The 21,987-nt window shown below is 44.2% G+C and overlaps 1 protein-coding gene across 2 annotated transcripts in view; it reads left to right on the top strand.

Annotated features, from left to right (window-relative positions):
- The window catches only part of ASPG (asparaginase), a 115,383-nt gene that overhangs the window by 1,144 nt on the left and 92,252 nt on the right, over window positions 1-21,987 (top strand). Inside the window, exons 1-3 of one of the 2 annotated variants that reach the window (XM_053288651.1) lie at window positions 9,782-9,800; window positions 13,802-13,919; window positions 17,024-17,144. In XM_053288651.1, coding sequence (XP_053144626.1) covers window positions 13,882-13,919; window positions 17,024-17,144 — 159 coding nt within the window. In that variant the 5' untranslated portion in view covers window positions 9,782-9,800; window positions 13,802-13,881. Of the gene's footprint in view, window positions 1-9,781; window positions 9,801-13,801; window positions 13,920-17,023; window positions 17,145-21,987 lie in introns of those variants that run through there. The other variant, XM_053288575.1, reaches the window with a different exon arrangement.

Genomic DNA, 21,987 nt, shown 5'->3' with positions numbered 1-21,987 from the left:
CCATAATATGTCCAACCTCCTGCAAAAAACCTGGGTCTCGCTTTTCACTCTGCCTTGGCGCAAGTCAGCATGGGGCATAGCATAGTGGGGGAAAGGATCTTTCAATGGCAATATCACACAAGTATTAAAAAGAGAACACCTGGACTACTTGAGAGATTTGTTATTCACACTTAAAAAATGGAAGGTTGAACCGGATCTATTTAAAGGATCCTCCTCAGTTAAGCAGCTAAGGAAAACAATTTATGGAGAGATTCTAGAAGTGGTTTTTTTAAAACCTGATTTAGAACGTAAACGCTACAAACACCGCACTTCACAGTACTTGCTGCAACCTGATCACCCTATCGCTCTCTTTAAGGAGAAAAAAGTCCCTTTCCATTTATGGGAAACAAGGTGGCGCTTATACCACCAAGTACTACCACTTAACGCGGCTAAGCCGTGGCTCCCAGAGGACCAGCAAGAGTGCCCTAAAATCACCTGCAAACAGAAAGCTAGTGAGCTAGGTAAAACATTCAGGGAAACCCACTCACATTTCTTATGAGAAAGAGTGTGTGGTAGCCAAAAGAGTGTGGCAGGGAGTAAGCAAGCTGTTAGAGTGGCCTGATTTGGAAAAACAGACTTGGGAAGAACTAACCTCGGGTTTGAGCGATAGAACCTCCTTTCGAGGTCCCAGAAAGAAACCTTCAAGGAAATGGGACGGAACGGGTGCCCTCATACTAGGGAATTGGAACGTTCCCCTTCTCGTAATCAGGTTAGTAAACCTGTATGTCGTTTTTGTATGTCGCCATTCCACAAAATTATGATCCAAGCAGCTCACAAGAAGTCAGATTACAACAATGAAATGAATCCAAGGCTTTGCAATGTTTTGTAAGCATCAGAGAAATCCAAAAAGAGATCAAGGTCTACATAACTTGCAACAGTTGGTCATTTGCCTGCCAGATGCTCAGCAATCTCCTTGTTTTTGCAGTCCCAGGCAGCCAGCAAGAACAGGATTTTATCAGGGTCGAAAGGCATCATCTCATACTGTGCGGGAGGAGGCAATGGTAAACCCCTCCTGTATTCTACCAAAGAAAAACCACAGGGCTCTGTGGTCGCCAGGAGTCAACACCAACTTGACAGCACACTTTACCTTTTTATCAAGACCCTGCAGGGCTTCCATACACATGGCTCCTGGATTATATCTAGTTTCATAAGGCACAATTTGAGCAGTCCTGAAACAGGGAGACCATATTCTAAAAGGGATTTGGCTTCCCATGAAAACAGAGTAATACCCAATAGATGCCCTTCTACCTATTGATGGGATGTTAGAGAAACCTAGGAAGCTGCCTTCTACTGAGTCAGACTATCGATCCATTTAGCTCAGTAATGTCTTCAATGGCTGCCAGCTGCTCCCCAAGGTTTCAGGCAGGAATTTCAGTAAGATACCAGGGATTAAAACTGGGATTTTCTGCATGCAAAGCAGATGCTCTGCCACTAAGCAATGGCTCCATATATACTTTTTCTTAAGTCCTGGTGCCCTATCTGCATCAGCTTTTAGCTTGCTGTCCTTTTATTTTATTATACTGGCACAGATGCCCAAGAGTCATTCCCTTTATTAGAAACAGTATGACTATCGGAACATAGGAAGCTGCCATATACTGAGTCAGACCATTGGTCTATCTAGCCCAGTATTGTCTTCACAGACTAGCAGTGCTTCTCCAAGGTTGCAGGCAGGAATCTCTCTCAGCCCTAACCTCGGGTTTGAGCGATAGAACCTCTTTTCAAGGTCCCAGAAAGAAACCTTCAAGGAAACGGGACGGAACGGGTGCCCTCATACTGGGGAATTGAAATGTTCCCCTTCTCATAATCAGGTTAGTAAATCTGTATGTCATTTATGCAATGCTCCTGCATAGGAATAGGGAGGGAAGATGCGGCCAAGAGGTTCACGCAGATGAGATAGTAAATCTCTTCTGGAAAAGTTTGTATGGTTATGTGCAAAAAGACAAGTGTATCTCTTCTAAACAGCAATGGGACAAATTGTGGAAATGGACGTTGGATGTAAACCCCCCCCCCCATTACCTGATGTGCCTTGTAATCCCCCATCCCCAAGTTACAGTACTGCCTGCATATACTTCATAACCTTGTGGGTTTCCAAATCCTTGTGTGTAAATCTTTGTAGATATATCATGTACAAACAACCGCTTTGTATATAATTGTTCTTTAGCAACGTACTGTATGCTTTGGTAGTTTGTTGGTTCAATAAAAAAATCTTGTCCTATTTTTAAAATATATATCTATATCTATATCTATATCTATATCTTGTCCTATCTTGGAGAAGCCAGGGAGGGAACTTGGAAGCTGCTGCTCTTCCCAGAGCGGCTCCATCCCCTGAGGGGAATATCTTACAGTGCTGCTCACACATCAAGTCTCCCATTCATATGCAACCAGGGTGGACCCTGCATAGCTAAGGGGACAAGTCATGCTTGCTACCACCAGACCAGATCTCCTCCCATAAGAAAAAAGCTGGCCCACCCTGTCCCAGCCTGGGGGTGTGTGCAACACCTGCCGCAGCTGGGGCAATCCACAGGAAAGGTTAAAAGTTGTCAGAGATGGGGAGGCTCTTATTTCAGCAGGGAGCGTGTTCCATTTCAGCCCAGAATGCAGCTGATACCCAGATCCACGCAGAAGGGCCATGCTTCCCAGGGGCGTTGGGCGGCGGGGGTGGGGGTGGGGGGTGGGGCAGCGTTTCATCTAACAGGAATTCCTAGATGTTGTTGACTACAACTCCCATAACCCCGAAGCAAAAGCCATTGTAGCTGGGGATTCTGGGAGTTGTAGTCAATATCTGGGAATCCCTGTTAGAGGGAACACTTCAGGGGATGGATCTTGCTACCCATCCTATTTCCCAAGCACTTATTTAGGCTTTTAACGTGGCTAACAACATTCCTTTATTAGGGCCACTATATGCAGAAAAGGGCAAGGTTGTTGTGCCTGTTAATATATGTTGTGGAAGGAGGAGTGTTGGTAGGTGCTGCTTTTCATGCAGGGATGAGAAAAGAACAGTCATTGCCAAAATTCCCTTGTCTACACAGCTATTAAATGTAGAGGAACACTCTTCAAAAGTGCATACTCAGAATCCCTTCAGTATATACGCCATAATGAACTGTCTGGCCCTGCTATTCTTGCAGTCTGAGTGATTAAGGTGTAGAATTTTCATAATCATGCAGTGTGTGTTTATAGCTGAAATAGTGATTCTAATCTCTGCTGGTTAATATGGAACCAGGGAAGGCAATACTTTCAGATTACTATACACAGAATGTGAGGGTAATAGTATTACTCAACCCATTAAGAGCCCTATTCAGGCATTATGTACCTGTGTCCAGATGTCTGTAAACATGTACTTTTTTTGGGTGAGTTACTCTACTTGCATTCCTTTTAAAAGTGAACCTGACCTGAGTACGGCCCCCCTGAAATACAGGCTAGAGTTAGGAAGTGTATTGCTGTACTTGCATTCAACATAAAATGTGAATAACTATACCTGTGTGTGTTGTACACAGATTGTATGAATGTTGAACATAATGTAAGAATACGGTTAAGATCCCCCCATCTGTATAAATGTATTTATTATTTTTATTTCTTTATTACATTTATAAACTGCCCCATCCAAAGGCTCCGGGTGGTGTACAACAAATTTAAAAGGACATAAAAACACACACCATTTAAGACCCAGTGTTAAAAACAATAAAAAACCATTTAAATAATTAAAATACTTAAAAAAAACACAATTGTACAATTGTTTAAAAAACAATGTAGATGAGAAGTCTTATTTCATAAGCACATACTGAAAGAGTGGGAAATATTTACCCTTCCGCCACTCTTCCATTATCCTGATCCACATCATGTGACTTTGAAAATGCATGCTTAGATTAGTAATTAGAATGGCTAAACTTCTTTTTTTAGAAATTGATACAATTGCAGACTGGCCACCTCCCAAGAACTCTAATCAGCCCTTAATTTTCAAAACTAAGATGGTTAGAATGCAATTAAAGGGAGCTATTTCTCCACCCCTTTAACCGTGTGCTTATCTGCACTAGTAATTATGAATACAGTAATTGGGATACGATAAATGTGTTAGGAATACACCATTTAGAATAAAACAAGATTTGACATTAGGTGATCTATGATAGTTTCCCATTGCTTTTTCTGTGCTTCCCCACCCCGCACCTGAATAGCACTCACTCATGTCCGGTTCCCAAAGTTACTGTTTGTCCTACAGGGAAAACTTACCTGTATGCTTATGGGTGCTAGGAGATAGGATAGTGTGACACCTCTCTTGTGGTCACTGCATTGGTTACCTATTTGCTTCTGGGTCCAATTCAAAGTGCTGGTTCTCACCTTTAAAACCCTTCAGGGCTTAGCACCTGCTTACCTTCAGGACTGCCTCTCCCAGCCAGTTCTGTCCCGTCCTATGAGATCTCAGGTTGCCCTTCTTTCAGTCCCTGGTCTCAAGAGAGGTCTGTAGGACTAGGGCCTGTGGGAAGGGTTTTCTCTGTTGCCGCCCCATAGTCTGGGGAAGCATATCAGTGGGGATTCGAACCAGCAGCCTCTTGCTCCCTAGGCAAGTAACTTCCCCGCTGCGCCATTAGGTGGTAGAAATGATTGTTCCACTTTTGAATGCTGCCTTGTGTTTAAAACAGAAAAGGGGGCCAAAAAAGAACCCTTCCTCTACAAACAGAAAACTAGCAGATCCAGGAGCAGGCTAGGCCAGAACCTTTTGTCTGAGACACTAGCTTTCTGCTTGCAATGCTTAAAATAAACTAACAAAAGCATTAAGAAGTTGCTTTCTGTGCCTGGAGCCTGAAGTGGCTAAGGCTTCTCTACTGCCTCAGGATTTTATCACCTCATCCTGCTGCATGTGTTGAGCGGGCCTTAATAGTAAGTTATGAACGGAGAAGACTGGAGCTCCTAAACCAGGCCTTAGCAAATTTTCTTTGGCTGTAGGAGCCAGCCCCAAAACTGAGGAACCAGACAATGGACACTGTAAGCTCCTGTGAGAATCTTTTAGGCAATGAACACTTGACTAAATTGCCAGACCTGATGATGGACATTGTGGGGTTGGGGGAAGAAGGTAACGAGATTTCTCCTTATCCCCTTCACAGGTAACATACACAGGGCTGCCTAGGACGAATAAAGATTTTATTAAACAACTCTACCTCTAAATATCCTTGTCTAGGTACCATGGTAAAGCCAACTAATGGCACAGCAGGGAAGTAAACTGCCTAGGGAGCAAGAGGTTGCTGGTTCGAATCCCCCATGGTATGTTTCCCAGACTAACACCTATATCGGGCAACAGTGATATAGGAGGATGCTGAAAGGCATCATCTCATACAGTGTGGGAAGAGGCAATGGTAAACCCCTCCTGCATTCTATCAAAGAAAACCACATGGCTCTGTGGTCGCCAGGAGTTGACACCGACTCAGCGGCACAACTTTACTTTAGGTACCATGGTTAAATTTCTAGGTGCCTTGACTCTCTGGCACCTGGGATTTGTCAAGACTCATCCTAAATCAGCTCAAGGACATCACTTTAATACCACAGGACCACACTGTCCCTAGCTTTCAACTGCCAGGTCAACATGTTTTAAAGAGTTATCTGTAAAGCACTTTGAGCATTCAATTTTATTTAAAATTCATATATCCTGTCTTTTGATTCCACTTGTGCGACCCTCTTGGGAGGCAAATGACAAAAAAAAAAAAGAATCCAAAACAATTTTGTAAAGACGGAGAGGCAAGCCAAGCTGCAGTCTTTGCGCAGATAAGAAAAGACAATTTTTTAAAAAGATAAATGCTAAGGTTTATTATTATTGGCTGACATCCAGACTGTGCTGGCACATCAGTGCCTGACATCTGAAGAGGAGAGCTGGTCTTGTGGTAGCAAGCATGACTTGTCCCCTTAGCTAAGCAGGGTCTGCCTTGGTTGCATATGAATGGGAGACTAGAAGTGTGAGCACTGGAAGATATTCCCCTCAGGGGATGGAGCCGCTCTGGGAAGAGCAGAAGGTTCCAGGTTCCCTTCCTAGCACCTCCAAGATAGGGCTGAGAGAGATTCCTATCTGCAACCTTGAAGAAGCCGCTGCCAGTCTGTGTAGACAATACTGAGCTTAGATGGTCTGACTCAGTATATGGCAGCTTCCTACATTCCTATGAATTAAAGCTATGCTGTCCTATGAGGAGGGAAGGGGTGATGTTGGACAACCCCACTTTCCCTCTGATGCCCACTGTGCTGCCTCAAAATATGTCATTGAGGGCTGCACAGTGATGCAAATCCCGTGTCTTGAGACCTGGCAAGAGTACCCCTCCAAGAGTGTCTTCCCCCCACTCTCTGGTGTTCCCCAACCAGGGAGAGGATTTAGCATCACTTGCTCTCAGCATCTTTCAGCTGTCCCAGCACTAACAACAAGCCAAGGGCTGCATTCCTTCTAATTTGGCCTGTGTGGGCGGGAAGTCATAGGAAGCTGCCATATACTGAGTCAGACCACTGGTCCATCTAGATCAGTATTGTAGATACTAGATCAGTATAGATCTAGATCAGTATACATCTGATCCATCTAGATCAGTATACACAGACTGGCAGTGGCTTCTCCAAGGTTGCAGGCAGGAGTCTCAGCCCTATCTTGGAGATGCCACGGAGGGATCAGCACACAAGCATGCAGATGCTTTCCTCAGAGTGTCCCATCCCCTGGGGGAAGATCTTACAGTGTTCACACATCAAGTCTCCCATTCAAATGTAAAGCAGGGTGGACTCTGCTTAGCAAAGGGGACAATTCATGTTTGCTAATGCAAGATCAGCTCTCCTCCCAGTCCAGAGCAATAGTTATGTCATCTGATGCAACCCAGTAACACACTGGGATGGGGGCTCTTTCCGGGGCGGAGGACAGACCCCTAAGGACAGCAGCTGTGGCTTTAATTACACTACTATCTCTCTTAGCTGTCCCAACAGCATTGCTCTTAAATTATTCTGCAACTTACTGTAAGCTGCCTTGGGGATTTTTTAGATCAAAAGAAGGGTAAAGTTAAAGTTGTGCCACCAAGTCAGTGTTGAATCCTGGCGAGCCCTGTGGTTCTCTTTGGTAGAATACAGGACGGGTTTACCATTGCCATCTCCCGTGCAGTATGAGATGATGCCCTTCAGCATCTTCCTATATCGCTGTGTAGAAGTCATGAAAAACATAAACTACAGAGCTTCTGTCCAGGTTTCACATTCTTTCCTTTCATATTTTTGGTCCCTTTCCCCCTCTCATAATCATCTGTTTCTCATAAATTGCCCAAGATCACTGTTTGTTGTAATCCTTAAACACTGCTGTGCATATTTGCTTGGAAATAAGTTCCACTGAGTTTAGTGGGATTTAATTTCAGGTAAGCGTGCATAGGATTGCAGTGGCCCTTAATTCTAAATCGACATATTTAGGATTGAGCTGTTACCTTGTTATCTTCATCTGCATTTTTCAGCACTGAGTACTGGAGATACTGATACATTTAACATTAGGAGAATAACCATTTGTATTTAGTGGAACAGTTTGGGACATTTTCTGTGGCTTGAGTGTGTCAATCATTAATACATGGTTTGCTGTTTGATCCAGCATTTTACTTTCCATTCCTGAGTTCTATGCAAATACAGGCTGAAGCTAGATTCTTCAGTTATATCCTTACCTAGACTCTTTAGCTATTTCTGGGTTGAAAAAAAACATATTTCCTGGTTTACCTTTCAAATTGTCTGCTTCTGTGCATAGGCAGGGGGAAAGAAAGTTGGTAACTTACCTGTGGAGGTTTTTAGATCAGACTTGCCTTCCTTTTTTTCTTTCTGATTTAACCAGTGCATTGCAACAGCTGAATGTGTCATGTTCACTGTGAACATTGTGGTAATCAAACATTGGCAGTTTGATGACAGCAAAATGCCACAAAGTGGGTGAGGTTAAATGTTCTGGCAGTAAAAGCCCTTCCTTTTCAGGCATAGTTTCTCTGGAAATGTACAATATTGACATAGCTTTTGTCCTTTCATGAATATCTGCAATGAGGGCAAAAGCCAGCTATGTGTAACCTTTGATGCACAGGTTTGTATTGTATATAATTTCTGGCTTCATAAACCCAGAATCAAATTTCTAAGAAGCCATGCATTCTGGTGCTTGGCCTTTTTCCAGTCCTGTAGCTAATTAACTCCATTTGAGTAAAACATTTAGCTGTTTAAATGCTACCCAGCCTTATTCAAAGATCTGCTTAAGAATAAAGAGGACTAAGGACCAAAATAGGTATGATGCAAGAGATCTGTGATCTGTGAAAAGTTTGTCTTGTTCTTGTTCTTTTTTTTTTTAAAAAAAATTAGCAGTAACTAGGGAGAGGAGGACTCCCCCCTCAAGTCCTGCTATGCTGCCTCATCGTGGCGTGTGTGTGTGTGTTGAGGGATGAGCGAAGTACACTGGGAGGTATACTCCCTGTAGAGTCACCCAAAAAGCAAAGGTCATCCCAGCTGCTCAGCTAAATCATGCAGGTACCTATACTGGGCAGCAGTGATATAGGAAGGTGCTGGAGGCGGACGATCACTTCCGTGACAACGACAAAGGCATCATTTCACACTGCTTGGGAGGAGGCAATGGTAAACCATCTTAGGCATCAGTTAATTAAAATGTATTTTACCAAGAAAACCACATGGATAGACAAAATGGAATGATTGTCAATGTAGTGCCGTATGATGGGCCCCTCAGGTCGGATGGTACTCAACATGCTACTAAGGAAGAGATGAGGATCTCTCAGAGTACTGATGGTTATGACACCGTTAGATTAAAGCCTTTTGGACATCTAGCAGCTGATGTTGCCGTGCAGGAAAAGAAAATCCGAAGCTGCAAAGACAGAATTACAATGGGAATGTGGAATGTAAGAAGCATGAATATGGGAAACCTCGACACAGTGAAAGATGAAATGAATTGACTACAGATTGACATCTTGGGCATCAGTGAATTAAAATGGACTGGACTGGGACACTTTCAGTAGTACATCCTTAGGAAAATGGGCGACCCAGAACATCCCATTGTTCAATTACAACTAAATGTAAAGAAGACTAAACTAATGACAATGGGTACAGCCTCATAATTGACAATGAAGACACTGAAGTTGTGGATAGCTTCTGCCTTTTAGGATCGACCATCAACAGGAAAGGATGTAGCAGTCAAGAAATACGCCGCAGACTAGCGCTTGGTAGGGTTGCAATGAAAGCCTTGGAAAGGATATTTAGATGCTGCGATATGTCTACACCTACAAAGATTAGAATCATTCGGACCATGGTTTTCCCTGTGACACTCTATGGATGCGAAAGCTGGACTTTGATGGAGCAAGGTAGAAAAAGCATTGACGCTTTTGAACTTTGGTGCTCAAACTATCATACTTTGGACACATTATGCGAAGACCCAGCTCCCTTGAGAAGTCCATAATGCTGGGAAACGTTGAAGGATAGAGAAGAGGATGACAAGTAGCAAGATGGATGGACTTGATTATGACAGCAATGAATGCACCACTGAGAGACCTTAAAGGCCGAGTGGAAGACAGATCATCCCAGAGAGACTCTATCTATGTGGTCGCTAAGAGTCGACACTGACTTGACGACACTCAATCACTCACTCACTCACTCACTCACTCACTCAGGGAGAGGACTTACATTGGGGATGCAGCATTGCTGCAGTAGGGAGACAGGTTAACCCTTTCCTGTTGTACCAGTTTCCTGAATGTCATCCCTCCCTGAGCTCACTATTTGCCTTTGAACAGAAAATATTTACAGTAAGTACTATACTGATACCTGTATACTCCACCCCCCTCTTGAGCGGAGAACAGCTTTGGGAGCGAGTTGGGAAGGGGCCACGGTTGGTCGGGGTGCTATTTAGATGGGGGGGATGTTGTTTGGGAAATGGTTAAAAGCAGAGGTTTAGCTATCATTAAACAAGGGTTGACAAATGTGCCTGGGTCCCTGAAGGATTGGGGGCCCTGCTGACTGCGGGAAAGCTCACGCTACACTTTCCCATTCCCACTTCCCAGACTCACTGGCACATTGCTGGCTCTTGGTTGGGGGACTAATTTTGGCTTCAAGCCAAGGTGTATGTGTTAATTTTTTTCCCCCTAAACCAGGGAAATTTATTTGTATGTGTGTAAGTCTGCACATGCAGCGAGTGTGAGATATTATTTTCATAGAAATGAGAGAAAGGGAGGTTGTTCTTATGAGCAGCCAAGACCGGGCTGGGTTGCCCATGAGAATCTCTCTCTGTGTGTGTGTGTGTGTGTGTGTGTGTGTGTGTGTATGGTGGGGGGCGGGGTCGGGGTCCCAGCAGTGCCTTGGCGGCCGTGTTCCCTCTAACAGGGATTCTCAGATGTTGTTGACTACAAGTCCCAGAATCCCCAGCTGCAGTGACTTTTGCTTGGGGATTCTGGGAGTTGTTGTCCACAACATCTAGAAATCCACAACATCTAGAGGGAACACAGCTTGGCGGCAAACCTGCCTAGGTAGCCCACCAGTGAGCCAAGGTTAAGGGCACGTGCTTACTCTTAACCCAGGTGAACTGCTCATGTGTCAGTGCTGACAGCTTCCAGCCAGTGCTGACACAGAAATGGACTCCTGGCCATCCCTCGGGGGGATCCCCACAATGAACCATGCACTGGCACAGAGCATTGTGGGATATCTGGGGGCCAGGACTACGTGTTCTGGCTCCCACACCTCTGTGCCACCTGGGCACGTGATTTGCATGCCCAGACACTCTTGGGGATCTTCTGCAGGGAATGCAGACTCTTGCAGCCTTCCTTGCCGCCCACCAGCTAGCCTGCTCATGGAATCATCATCATCATCATCATCATCATCATCATCATCATCATCATTTTTATTATTATGATGATTTTACATTTTATATCCCGCTCTTCCTCCAAGGAGCCCAGGGCGGTGTACTTTTCTCCTCACAACAACTCTGTGAAGTGGGTTAGGCTGAGAGAGAAGTGACTGGCCCAGAGTCACCCAGCAAGTCTCATGGCTGAAGGGGAGTTTGAACTTGGGGCTCCCCGGTCCTAGTCCAGCACTCTAACCACTACACCACGCTGGCTCATGGGAAAGGGCTCAGGGTGTGCCAAAAATATTTTCCACCATGTCCTTGCAGTTCTTCAGCAGCAAAGATTCGTGGCGGTCTGGAGGGGCCCACCTTCACGTTTTGACCCAAAACCCACTCCAACCCTGGTTAAAGATCTCTTCCTTGCAACATTGTTATTTCAATCAGAGTGGGGTCTCTACAGCCACTTCTAAACAAAAAGAAGATGTGGAAGAACTTGTTCACTGATTTCCTGCATTACAGTATATCTACAACCATATGACCCTCTGAGAAGTACAGAGAGCCAACAAGCAGAGGACACTGTCCATTATCTATGTGCAACTAGTTGTTGTGTTTGGAATAACACTTGTAAACAGGGTGAATCAACGGATATAATTTTAAAATCTGCCTGATTTTAGAAACTTTAAATTGCATTTTTTAAATTGTTTTTTTAAAAAATTATAGTCATCTTCTCTCTTTAAAAATATAGCCTGGTTTAGAATGATTTCTAAATGCAAACATGATCAAGTTTGACTAACAAGCAGAAGGTTACTGGTTCGAATCCCCGCTGGTACTATGTTGGGCAGCAGCGATCTAGGAAGATGCTGAAAGGCATCATATCACACTGCGTGGGAGGAAGCAATGGCAAACCCCTCCTGTATTCTACCAAAGAAAACCACATGGCTCTGTGGGAGCCAGGAGTCGAAATCAACTTGACGGCACACTTTTAACTTAGAATCTGAATTCTGTCACTGGAATATATCATGGATGTTTGTAAAAGGTTTCCTAATTTGCATGTATACCCATGCATGGTTTCCATTCCTTATTCAAACTTTAAAGTAAATTGTCTTTTCTGCTGAACATAAAAAGTGCACATAATGTTTATCAAGGCTGGTGTATTCTCTAAGTAGAACAGTCACTAGATAAGTATTTTTTATAAATAAGGAACACTGGAGCTGCTATAACATCTGTTAAAATATTATGGAACTGAGATAGCTCAAATCACATTGTGGAGTTTAATCTTGTGGATTATGTTCTCGATCCTTGAAGTATGGAAATCCCTTGATATGGGAGACATCTGGTAACAGAAACAGAGACCGACAAGCTAAGAGATCTTCATGCTCACAAAATGTTGTATCTTAAGGTTCTATGAGGGAGCAAAGCAGTGGAGAAGCTAATCAGGCAGACCTGGGGAGGCTGAAAATTAAAATTATTTAGGAAAAAGTCTGACAAGTGGGAAAGATCGATCCCGCTAGCTGCTTTTTGTGTGCCGTCATTTACCTCTGCCTAGTAGAATCTGCATGAGAGCAGAAACGGAAGTGATGGGTCCTGTCCTCACCATCGGGGTTTTGCACTTAGAGGCTAGCCTCGGATTGTGATGCATTAAGCTAAGGTATTAGCCCCTCTTTACAACCCACCCACCCCTTGTCCCATATGTACCTGCCATACTGCTGAGGCTGTATGGAGTCTCCCAACAGAGGCTAGATTTCGCTAGCCTCTCATGAGTGCATGGTGGCATTGCAACTGGAATTGGGGAATACAAATACAATGAATGAACAATATATTTTCGTGATTGGTTGTTGGCTTCTGGTAGATGATTTATTGTATATTTATATACTTTAAATAAGTATATTTTACTTATTTTTGGGTAGGCTCAGCCTCAAAACCTCATAGGATGCTTCACCACTGGAGTAAAGTCATTTTCTGGGGATAGAGGTGGAGAAGAACCTTGGCAGGTTTCCCCACATACCGAAGAACAAGCCCATCTATGCCTTCATAAGCAACTCTAATACTTTTTTTGAGGCCCCCTGCGAAATGTCCCCTTTCAATGAATGGGTGCTCCACCCTAGTTGCTCTTGAGACATTGCTTTTCCACTCTCAAGATACTAGTGAAACTAAAAAGGAAACTCTGTGTAGCATTTAATAGAGCACTATGTTAATTTCAAACGAGGGCAACAAAGATGGGGACAGGTCTGGAAATGAAAACCCATGAGGAACTGTTAAAGGAGTTGGGCACGTTTAGCCCAGGGAAAAGAAGACTATGGTGAGGTATCTTGGCTTTTTAAAGGTAAAGTGTGCCGTCAAGTCGGTGTCAACTCCTGGCGACCACTGAGCCCTGTGGTAGTCTTTGGTAGAATACAGGAGGGGTTTACCATTGCCATCTCCCTCACAGTATGAGATGATGCCTTTCAGCATCTTCCTATATCACTGCTGCGTGATATAGGTGCTTCCCATAGTCTGGGAAACATACCAGCAAGGATTCGAACCAGCAACCTATGGCGTGTTAATCAAGTCATTTCCCCGCTGTGCCATTAGGTGGCTTCTTGGCTTTTTACCCAGGCTTTTATATGATTGTCTCTACTGCTGCTACTTTGAATTTTGTATGTGCTTGGTTTTTAAAAAAATCTTTTTAGTCAGATCTATGTTTTTATCTTGTAGCTTAATATTTTAATCGTGTAATTTTTATAGTCTTGTTTTAATTTTTCTGTGTGAACCGCCTTGAGATTGTTTTAATGAAAGGCGGTATACAAATTTAACAATAAAATAAAATGATAGCTGTCTTCAAATATCTGAATATTTGATTCCTAATTTCCTCACATTGTTTTCCTTTGTTGTTGTTTTTTAAGTGAAAGCGCTGTAATGAATACATATTCAGGATGAGAAATCCATGGACATCAGCTTTACTCATGGTTTTCCTGTTCTCCTATTTTCTAGGTCTTGCTCCAGAGGCCAACAAGTTAGCAGGGGCCCTGAAGAAGATCCCAATTCTTCATGATTCTGCATATGCCGCTAAAATGCATATCCGGCTTGGCACTGACACCTTGGTGCTTCCGTACGTGTGTGTTTGTTTGTTTAAAATATGTGTATTCCACCTTTCCAGTGCAATGCTGCTCAGGACAACTCACAAAAATAATAAATCACAACAAAAGATTTAAGATAAAAATAAAACAGCAGATATGTGAAAGCTTTTGTTCTTAGACAGAAATGGTCCCATCCACCCCAGGGCTCCCTAGGGAAGAAGATTGTGGTGATGGTATTATAAGTGTGCCTGATATCTTGCAGCAGGTCATAAGCTATTGCTGGACTACAGGAGAACCCTGTTATTTGCAGGGATTCCATACCGCTGGGGGCGGCAGATAGCAAATCCGCGAATAATGGGGCATTAAATGTAATGTAAATTGGGGGGTTAGGTTCCTGCACCACCTGAAATTGCCCCCCAAATGACAAAATGGGCCAAATAAAGTGCTTTACTGTACTCCATTGCTCTTAACAAGTCCAGTGATGCCCCCCCAAGAGTAAAATATTGACCAACCCCCCCATTTTTTTTGTTTAAATGAGCCATAAAATGCTCAATATCTTTGCTCAATAGCAAAGCCCTATGCCAAGTCATTCCAGGAGATCTAAAGGGGGGGGGAAGCGGGGGGTGTTTTTTCCCTTTTTTATGAAAGGCAGATTCCTCCACATGGGAGTAGAATGATGGTTGGCTGAGGTGGGTGGGATGGGCTTCAGTTCCAGATGAGACAAGCCACTTATAGGACTTCTTTGGAAATTTCTTGATTTTTTTCTGAAATGATTAAAAATCATTGGATTGACCAGTCCACTGCAAATTAAATATACAGAGCCCTCCCAGCCTGCCCTACATCTGTGCCCGATATCAAACCCTAGGGCAAGCCATTCCATAAATATACAAGAGGGGGGAAATAACCACAAAAGGGAAATCCCATACCTTCCATTGCTGACTCGGAGGGAGGCACAGGCTCAGCACACCATTAGGCAGCTGTGCAGAGCAGGGCAGAGGGTGTGCAAAGCACTCTGATGGACAGCCAGCGCTGGCTACTCTGCCTCCTCTCTTCACTGCTGTCTGCAGGTGGCCTGCCGGCCCGCAATGGAAAGTTTCAGGGATGCTGGCAGAGAGGCCTCCAGAAGCCCCACTGAACAGCTGATAGTTGGGTATGGGGAGCTGTAGCCAGCAGCCTGCCCCAGCACATGGGGAGCCTTCCAATGGCAGGCAAGTCTTCCGATTATAGCCAGCCTGATGCTGCCAGCATGTGGGGTACAGAGGAGGCATCACAGAGCCTGCACCGGTTGCAGGGCAGGGACACAGGTGCATTGGGGTCCTCCAGAAAAGAGAGGCTACCAGGCCACGGATCTGCTCCCCAAGCAGGGAGGAGAGCCGGTCTTGTGGTAGCAAGCATGACTTGTCCCCTTAGCTAAGCAGGGTCCGCCTTGGTTACATATGAATGGGAGACTCCATGTGTGAGCACTGCAAGATATTCCCCTCAGGGGATGAAGCTGCTCTGGGAAGAGCAGAAGGTTCCAAGTTCTCTCCCTGGCAGCATCTCCAAGATAGGGCTGAGAGAGATTCCTGCCTGCAACCTTGGAGGAGCCGCTGCCAGTCTGTGAAGACAATACTGAGCTAGATAGACCAATGGTCTGACTCAGTATATGGCAGCTTCCTATGTCCCTATGTCTGGGCCTAATGGCGCCTCTGAAAGAGCAGATAATGTCAAACATACACCAAGCAGAACAGCAGCCAGGATTAAAACTAATTGGCACTGGAAAACCAGCTACAACCAGTCTTTAATGTTAATCCTGGGTTTCAAGAGTTGTTAATAAATTCTCAAATATAAATTCTAGTTGAGTGGCTGATTGCCTTGTAAACAAGGGTCCACAGTCTGATTCTCCTGAGGGGATGGCCCCCTCTCCTCAAGCTCTCCGTAAACTGCAGATGTTGGGGACTGAGGTGCCCTTGATTAATTGGGCCTTAGACTTTTAAAATATAAAAATTAATTATTTTAAACATGCACACTAAGGGCAGGTTCACATGACTGCCAGCAAGGCAGTAACATCTCAGTTAAATGTCAGTAACTGGGCATGTGCATTCCCAGGGGTGTTTGTGTGTGTGACATCTGAACCTGCCCAGATCTGGTTCCTGTGCTGGATTCCTGACATCCTCTGCCCAACTTCAAATTTTGGTGAGAGAAGTCAGACAGCAGTCCAAAAAATGTCAGGAATCTGGTGCAGGAACCAGACTCCGGCAGGTTTAGATGTCACACCCCGTGTCCTCTGGCTTACCAACATTTTACCAAGGAACATTTTTCCTGCCAGTGAACCTTAACTGGCAGGTTCACACAAGCTGGTGGTTGTGTGAACCTGCCCTAACAAAAAAGGTGCCATCTTGGAAGAGGCATTCCTTTTTCATCTTGTACAGAAGGGAAGTCCTCTTTGAAGTTGGCGTCTGCTGCAGTGTTAGGGAAGTGCACGGAAATGGGCGGGGGTGGTTCGAAGGCAGTGGGGTGCATCTTTAAGGGCGGGGGAGGGTGCACTTACCCCACACTCCGCTTTTCTTCCACTGGTGCTCTGTTTTCTTAAAGTCCATTGGGGCATACCTCCCTGCCGCCCCGTTGCCCCCCTTACCAGAAGTAACCGGAAGTATCCGACATGCCTTTACTTCTGATAAAGGGGGCAACGGGGCAGCAGGGAGGTACACTGCCACCCCAAAGGACTTTAAGAAAACAGTGTGCCGGTGGGGGGAAAGCAGAAGGAGGGGTAAGTGCACCCTCTCCCGCCCTTAAAGATGCAGCCCCCTGCCTTTGAACCCGCAGACCCACTCGCCGTTCAAACCTTTATGGGCCTCTGAACCGATACCGTGCACATCCCGTGTATGTGTGATAGACAAATGATGAAGTAATGCTTCAGACCTACTGTTTTATTCATATGCACATTTGTCCAGATTTAATGGATTACATCTCATATGATTAATGAGCTAAGATTTGTTAAACTGGGTGACAGGCCTAAAGGAAGAAAGGGCTGATCTCATGGCTTTCCAGCTTTGTCACAGTGAGCATCCTCAAGTCAAGCTAAAATAGTTTTGGAGCTTTCCTCTCCAAGTGCAACCAAAATAACTCACTGCCCAAAATGTTCTCTTTTTGACAGGCATTCCAACCAACAGAGCCAAAATAAAACAATCATCTATACAATCTTGGAACTTTCTCCACTTCTTGATTCTTCAAATATGACACCAGCTGACTGGAGAAAAATTGCCAAGCAGCTCGAGGTATTCCCAATTGTCTTCTTCTAAGTAATACACTGCCAGACATAGAACATTGTTTTTCATGTTGTGATCTCAGCAGCTCAGATTTTAGGCACCAGGTGCTGTGTATTTGGGCAAAATGGCAGCACTTGCTGCTTAGATGCGTAGGATGCTTCAACTCTATGCTGTTTTTTTACTGGTCAGCAGGGTTGCCTAGCTTTCCATTGTTATGGTACAAGAATAGGTACAAGAAGCTACAAAATGTTGCAGTTTATCCCTGGTGTGCATACATTACCTGAGCCTGTGCCTAAGGCTGTTGAACGTTTTAGGCACCTTCCCCTCTCTGAAGCAGAGAAGGGTTGTGACTGTCTTGAAGGAGGATTCTTCAAGCTGAGAAATTGCCTCTTCTTTTTGTTCAAGCCCTCCTTCCTCACCGTTGAGTTCCATTAGTTCCACCCACCTGCTTGTCTGTTAAATGTCCCCTGAGTCTCTGAACATTCCAGTCCACTGAGTTACACTGCTGCAGCTTTGGGATTCTTTCCCCCTTAGGTTTCTTTCCTTCAGATTTTTGTGAAACCAACATATCTACAGGTTACCTTGAGTTTGGTGGTACCTTTCCCATGCTCGCAGGTGCTCTACCTATGCATCCATAAGGATCATAACATTTCCAACTCTTTCAGAAACAGACATAAAGACTTATAATAACATGCCATTTACATTCCATGTCCTTTTAAAAATGAGTGTTTTTATCTTAAAGGTTGCTTGCAACTTAAAGAAGTTGCTCCTTAAAGGCAGAATTTTTGAATTGGTCTTGCAAGCACATTGCTGGAACATCACCAGCTGTGGGCAGGCAATCTGCTCCTGTGTCATCTAGAGCCATGGTTCTGCATAACGTTTCCAGGGTTATGTCTCTGGAAAAAATGATGGGCGGAAAAGAGATCTGATGCTACTTTTACAAGACACTGTGCTTATCTGATCTGTTTTCAAGAGGCTTTTTGTATAAGCCTGACTGTTTCTTGCAACATAACCTCTTCTTCCCCAGCCATTTCAACTTGCTGCTATAATCCAGTTGACCACCAGGTGGGGATAAAGTGTAGCTTTGAGCATTGCAAAATTTATGGGTAGCAAGTTTGTGCGACTTTTGGAGAGAAAACCTTTTTAGATGCGAAAGTGCAATCTTGTGCTTCGGAAACCACTGGAAGGTGTTTTTTATTGTTTTTAAAATGAATTCATTAGGACGAGGAAAGGAGGTCCCATACCTCAGTATTAGAGCATATCCTTTCCTTGTTCAATCCCCGGTATCACCAGTTAAAGGCTCTGTGGTAGCACTGCTGCTGAGAAGGTCCTTTGAGTGAGATTTTCAGAGAGCTGCTGCCAGTCAGAGTAGAGCGTAGATAGATTAGGTAGACCAAAGGTCTGACTCAGCATAAGGCATCTTCACATATTCAAAATACTTTTGATTAGCGTCTGTGGTCATGATGATGCCTCTTGTTTTCAAGTCTTCTCCCATATGAACTTGCCTGTCAGCTATGATGTTTTAAGGCTCCAGGGAACTGTAGCAAACACAAGGCAGCTTGGGGTGGGGGAGTGAACTTGTTCATGTTGGAACAAGTGCAAAGAAGCTTCTCCAACAATAGTTTATGTAAAAATCAATCTGAGGCAAGTCAAGCTAACACTTTTTAAAAGAAGTATGATTAATGGTCAAATTAGATGTTGTTTTAAGCATATGGGATTAGCCCACTTGTGTTACTGTCAGTTCACCCCCCCCATGGATTGGGGCCACTTTGTAGAGGGAGGGGATTTAATCTTCTCCAACGCTATGATTTTTGTCTGGATTTGGCCTCTTGTGACTGCTGTCTCTGCAGCAATGGGAACTTTCTTTCAGGGCAGCTAACACCGGGGGGAGGTCCCCAATCCTTCAGGGACCCAGGGATGTTTGGCACCCCTTGTTTAATGATAGCTGCACCTCTCTTTTTAACCCCCCCAATACCATTTCCCCTATTTAAATAGCACCATGGCCAACAGTGGCTCCTCCCCAACTCACTCCCAAAGCTGCACTCCGCTCTGGGGGGTAAGTATACCGGGGGTGTGTGTGTTGATCTTCTGCCCCATACCATGATCCCAATCCGTGGGCTCCCCATTCCAGCTGCTATGGAATCAGTTAAAAGCAAGCGTACTGGCTTCAGTGGTATGTTTAAAGGAATGTCTCGTTTGACCCCAGGGCTGGCCCATGCACTAGGCAAACCTAGGAGATCACCCAGAGTGCCAAATCTTGTGGGGTGGTGGTAGGAACAGGCACCTGCCAGAGTGTCTAGCTGGGGCAGGGGAGAAGGTGATGCCGGTGCAGAAGCATCTTTATACCTTTAAAAAGTCTGCCAAGTGTCCCGCTGCTGCTCCCCTGGGCAGTGTTCTCTCTAATTTTTTTTTCCATCTGTGTGCGGAATGAATTTTCTTCTGGGCAGCAGTATCAACGCAGTGTGTGTGCGAACATGCATTCCAGTGGGGGCATTTCTGATTCCACCTGAGTGGGATCTAAAATTAACTGAGCCGACACCAGAAAACTTGTGAGCGCATGTGTGCACCCCTTAGAGGGAATGCTGCTCCTGTGCCCCTGCTCCCCTCGGTGTCGTGTGCAGTCTGCTCCTGTGGTGGAGCCCAGCCCCACCACTCAGCTTTGCCAGACTGACCTCTCAAATTTATTCATTTTTATTTTATTTTATTCATTTGAAATAATTATACCCCTCCCCTCCAGTACACTACTGCTCAGGAGGCTCACGACATCTACAAATCAGATATGATGTAGTTTTTGTTTGTTTTTTAAGTAAAATAGGTTACAAGACCAGGCTAAAACCACATTTACAAGTACACAATTTTAATAAGTTTTAAATTAAAAGGTACTAATAAAAAGCTAAAAATGGAGAACTAAAAAACAAAACAAAACAAAAAGCAAAAATCCCCTACTAGATATAAGCAGAAGATATTGGAAAGCCTCTTTAAAGGACTAATGTATATTCTATCTATCTATCTATCTATCTATCTATCTATCTATCTATCTATCTATCTATCGTATTTATATGCCGCCCCAAACCAAGGTCTCAGGGCAGTTCACAACAAAGCAATAAACAAAACATTAAAATCAATTAAAATCCTAAAAACAATTTAAAACAAATCAATAAACAGTCTAAAATTTAAAAAGTTAAAAAAGCCTGGGTAAAAAGATGAGTCTTCAAACACTTTTTCAAAGCTGCTAGAGATGGGGACGCTCTTATTCCCATGGGAAGCGCGTTCCCTGTGCGGTGAGGGTGGACTCCATGTGGCGCTGGAGGGTGGCAGTGGTGGGACAATTTACGGATTTCAAAGGTATACACTGCCCCTGCCCAGCCAGTGCCAGCTGCAAGATATGCTTTTGGTGCCCCTCCTTCAGTTAAAATTATATTTTCTATGGTACAGAATGTGGGGGCACGGGTGCCAAAGTCAACCTTTGCCCAGGGCACCAGAAACCCTAGGGCTGGCCTGGTTTGACCCCCGGCTATCGAAAGTTTGGAAAGCACTGTTCTAGAGTTGGCCATCTCCTGCATCAGCAGAGGTCTGCCATATTAGAAAAATACCACATTGCTGACTCTTTATTCCCTGGGACCAAATAGAAGCTGTGGTTTATACCTCTCCTGAGAATACAGAGTTAGAAATCAAACTTCAAACTGACCTCGGACACCTCTTGATGTTCCTATCTCTATGCGTCTTTTGGACAGAAGGGGGCAGTCTTACACTAGCACTGTGCCTCTCTGGAGGCTGGATGAAGATGGTGCTTTCTCCTTGTATGCTACAATAGCCCCCGTTTGCTTAATCTGTTCCCGTAAATGGTATAATCCCCAACGTAAACGCAGCAAAAAGAAATCAGACCATACGACTCATTTGCATATGTTAACATTCCTGTTATAAAGCCACTGCTAAGCTTCTCTTAATTAGCAGTCTTCCTCTCGTTAAGGACACATCATTAATATGTATACATTGAGGAACCGTTCTTTGAATTTTCTCATAATTAGCCATTGAAAGAACTAGATTTTATGTTGACTGTATTCTTTAACAATTAATTATGTTCAGCTGAAAGTCTGCGCTTCTCTGGGAGGAAGCATTAACATTCCAGATAGAAATACCCCAATAAAAGAGGCTTTATTGGCTGAGTTTGTTTACATTGGTCAGCTAAGGGACCTGCCCCCCTCCAGTCTATTCCAGGCCCTTTTTGTAGATTTCCAGCTTCTGTTTAACAAACGATTATCCTCTTACACATATGAACACACCCAGCTGCCTTATACAGGTTGTGTATCCCTTATCCGAACTGCTTGAGACCAGAAGTGTTCCGGATTTTGGACTTTTCCGGATTTTGAAATATCTGCATACTGTAATGAGATATCTTGGGCATGGGATCCAAGTCTAATGAAAGGTTACTGTACACCGTGTTTTATTTTCTTTAGGTTTTATTTAAAGTATAAAAACAAATAAGCATTGAATTTACGATAACTACAAGCAGCTGTAAATGTAATGAAAACTAATTGCGAGAATGGACCAATGGACCAACTAATTGCTAGATGGACCAATGCTCTCTCTCTCAGTGTAAGGCAACATCCCGTGCAGCCTAGTACTTTCAGCTCAGGATGGCATTGGCTCTCTGAGGTCTGGAGGGTTTCCCCCACCCTGCTCTCAGATGCCATTTAACTAGAGCTGCCTGGGATTAAACCTGGCACCCTCTGTACCAGTTCACTGTGCCCCCTTATGTTGTGTTTTAGAATACGAATATACCGCTTTTCAAGAAATAAGTTTTAAAGTGGTTTACCTCGCAAAGTGAACTGGGAGGTGATTCCCCGTCCCA

Source organism: Hemicordylus capensis, chromosome 1 (genome assembly GCF_027244095.1).
Source record: "Hemicordylus capensis ecotype Gifberg chromosome 1, rHemCap1.1.pri, whole genome shotgun sequence".
Lineage (NCBI taxonomy): Eukaryota > Metazoa > Chordata > Lepidosauria > Squamata > Cordylidae > Hemicordylus > Hemicordylus capensis.
This window is presented reverse-complemented; position numbering and strand designations above follow the sequence as displayed.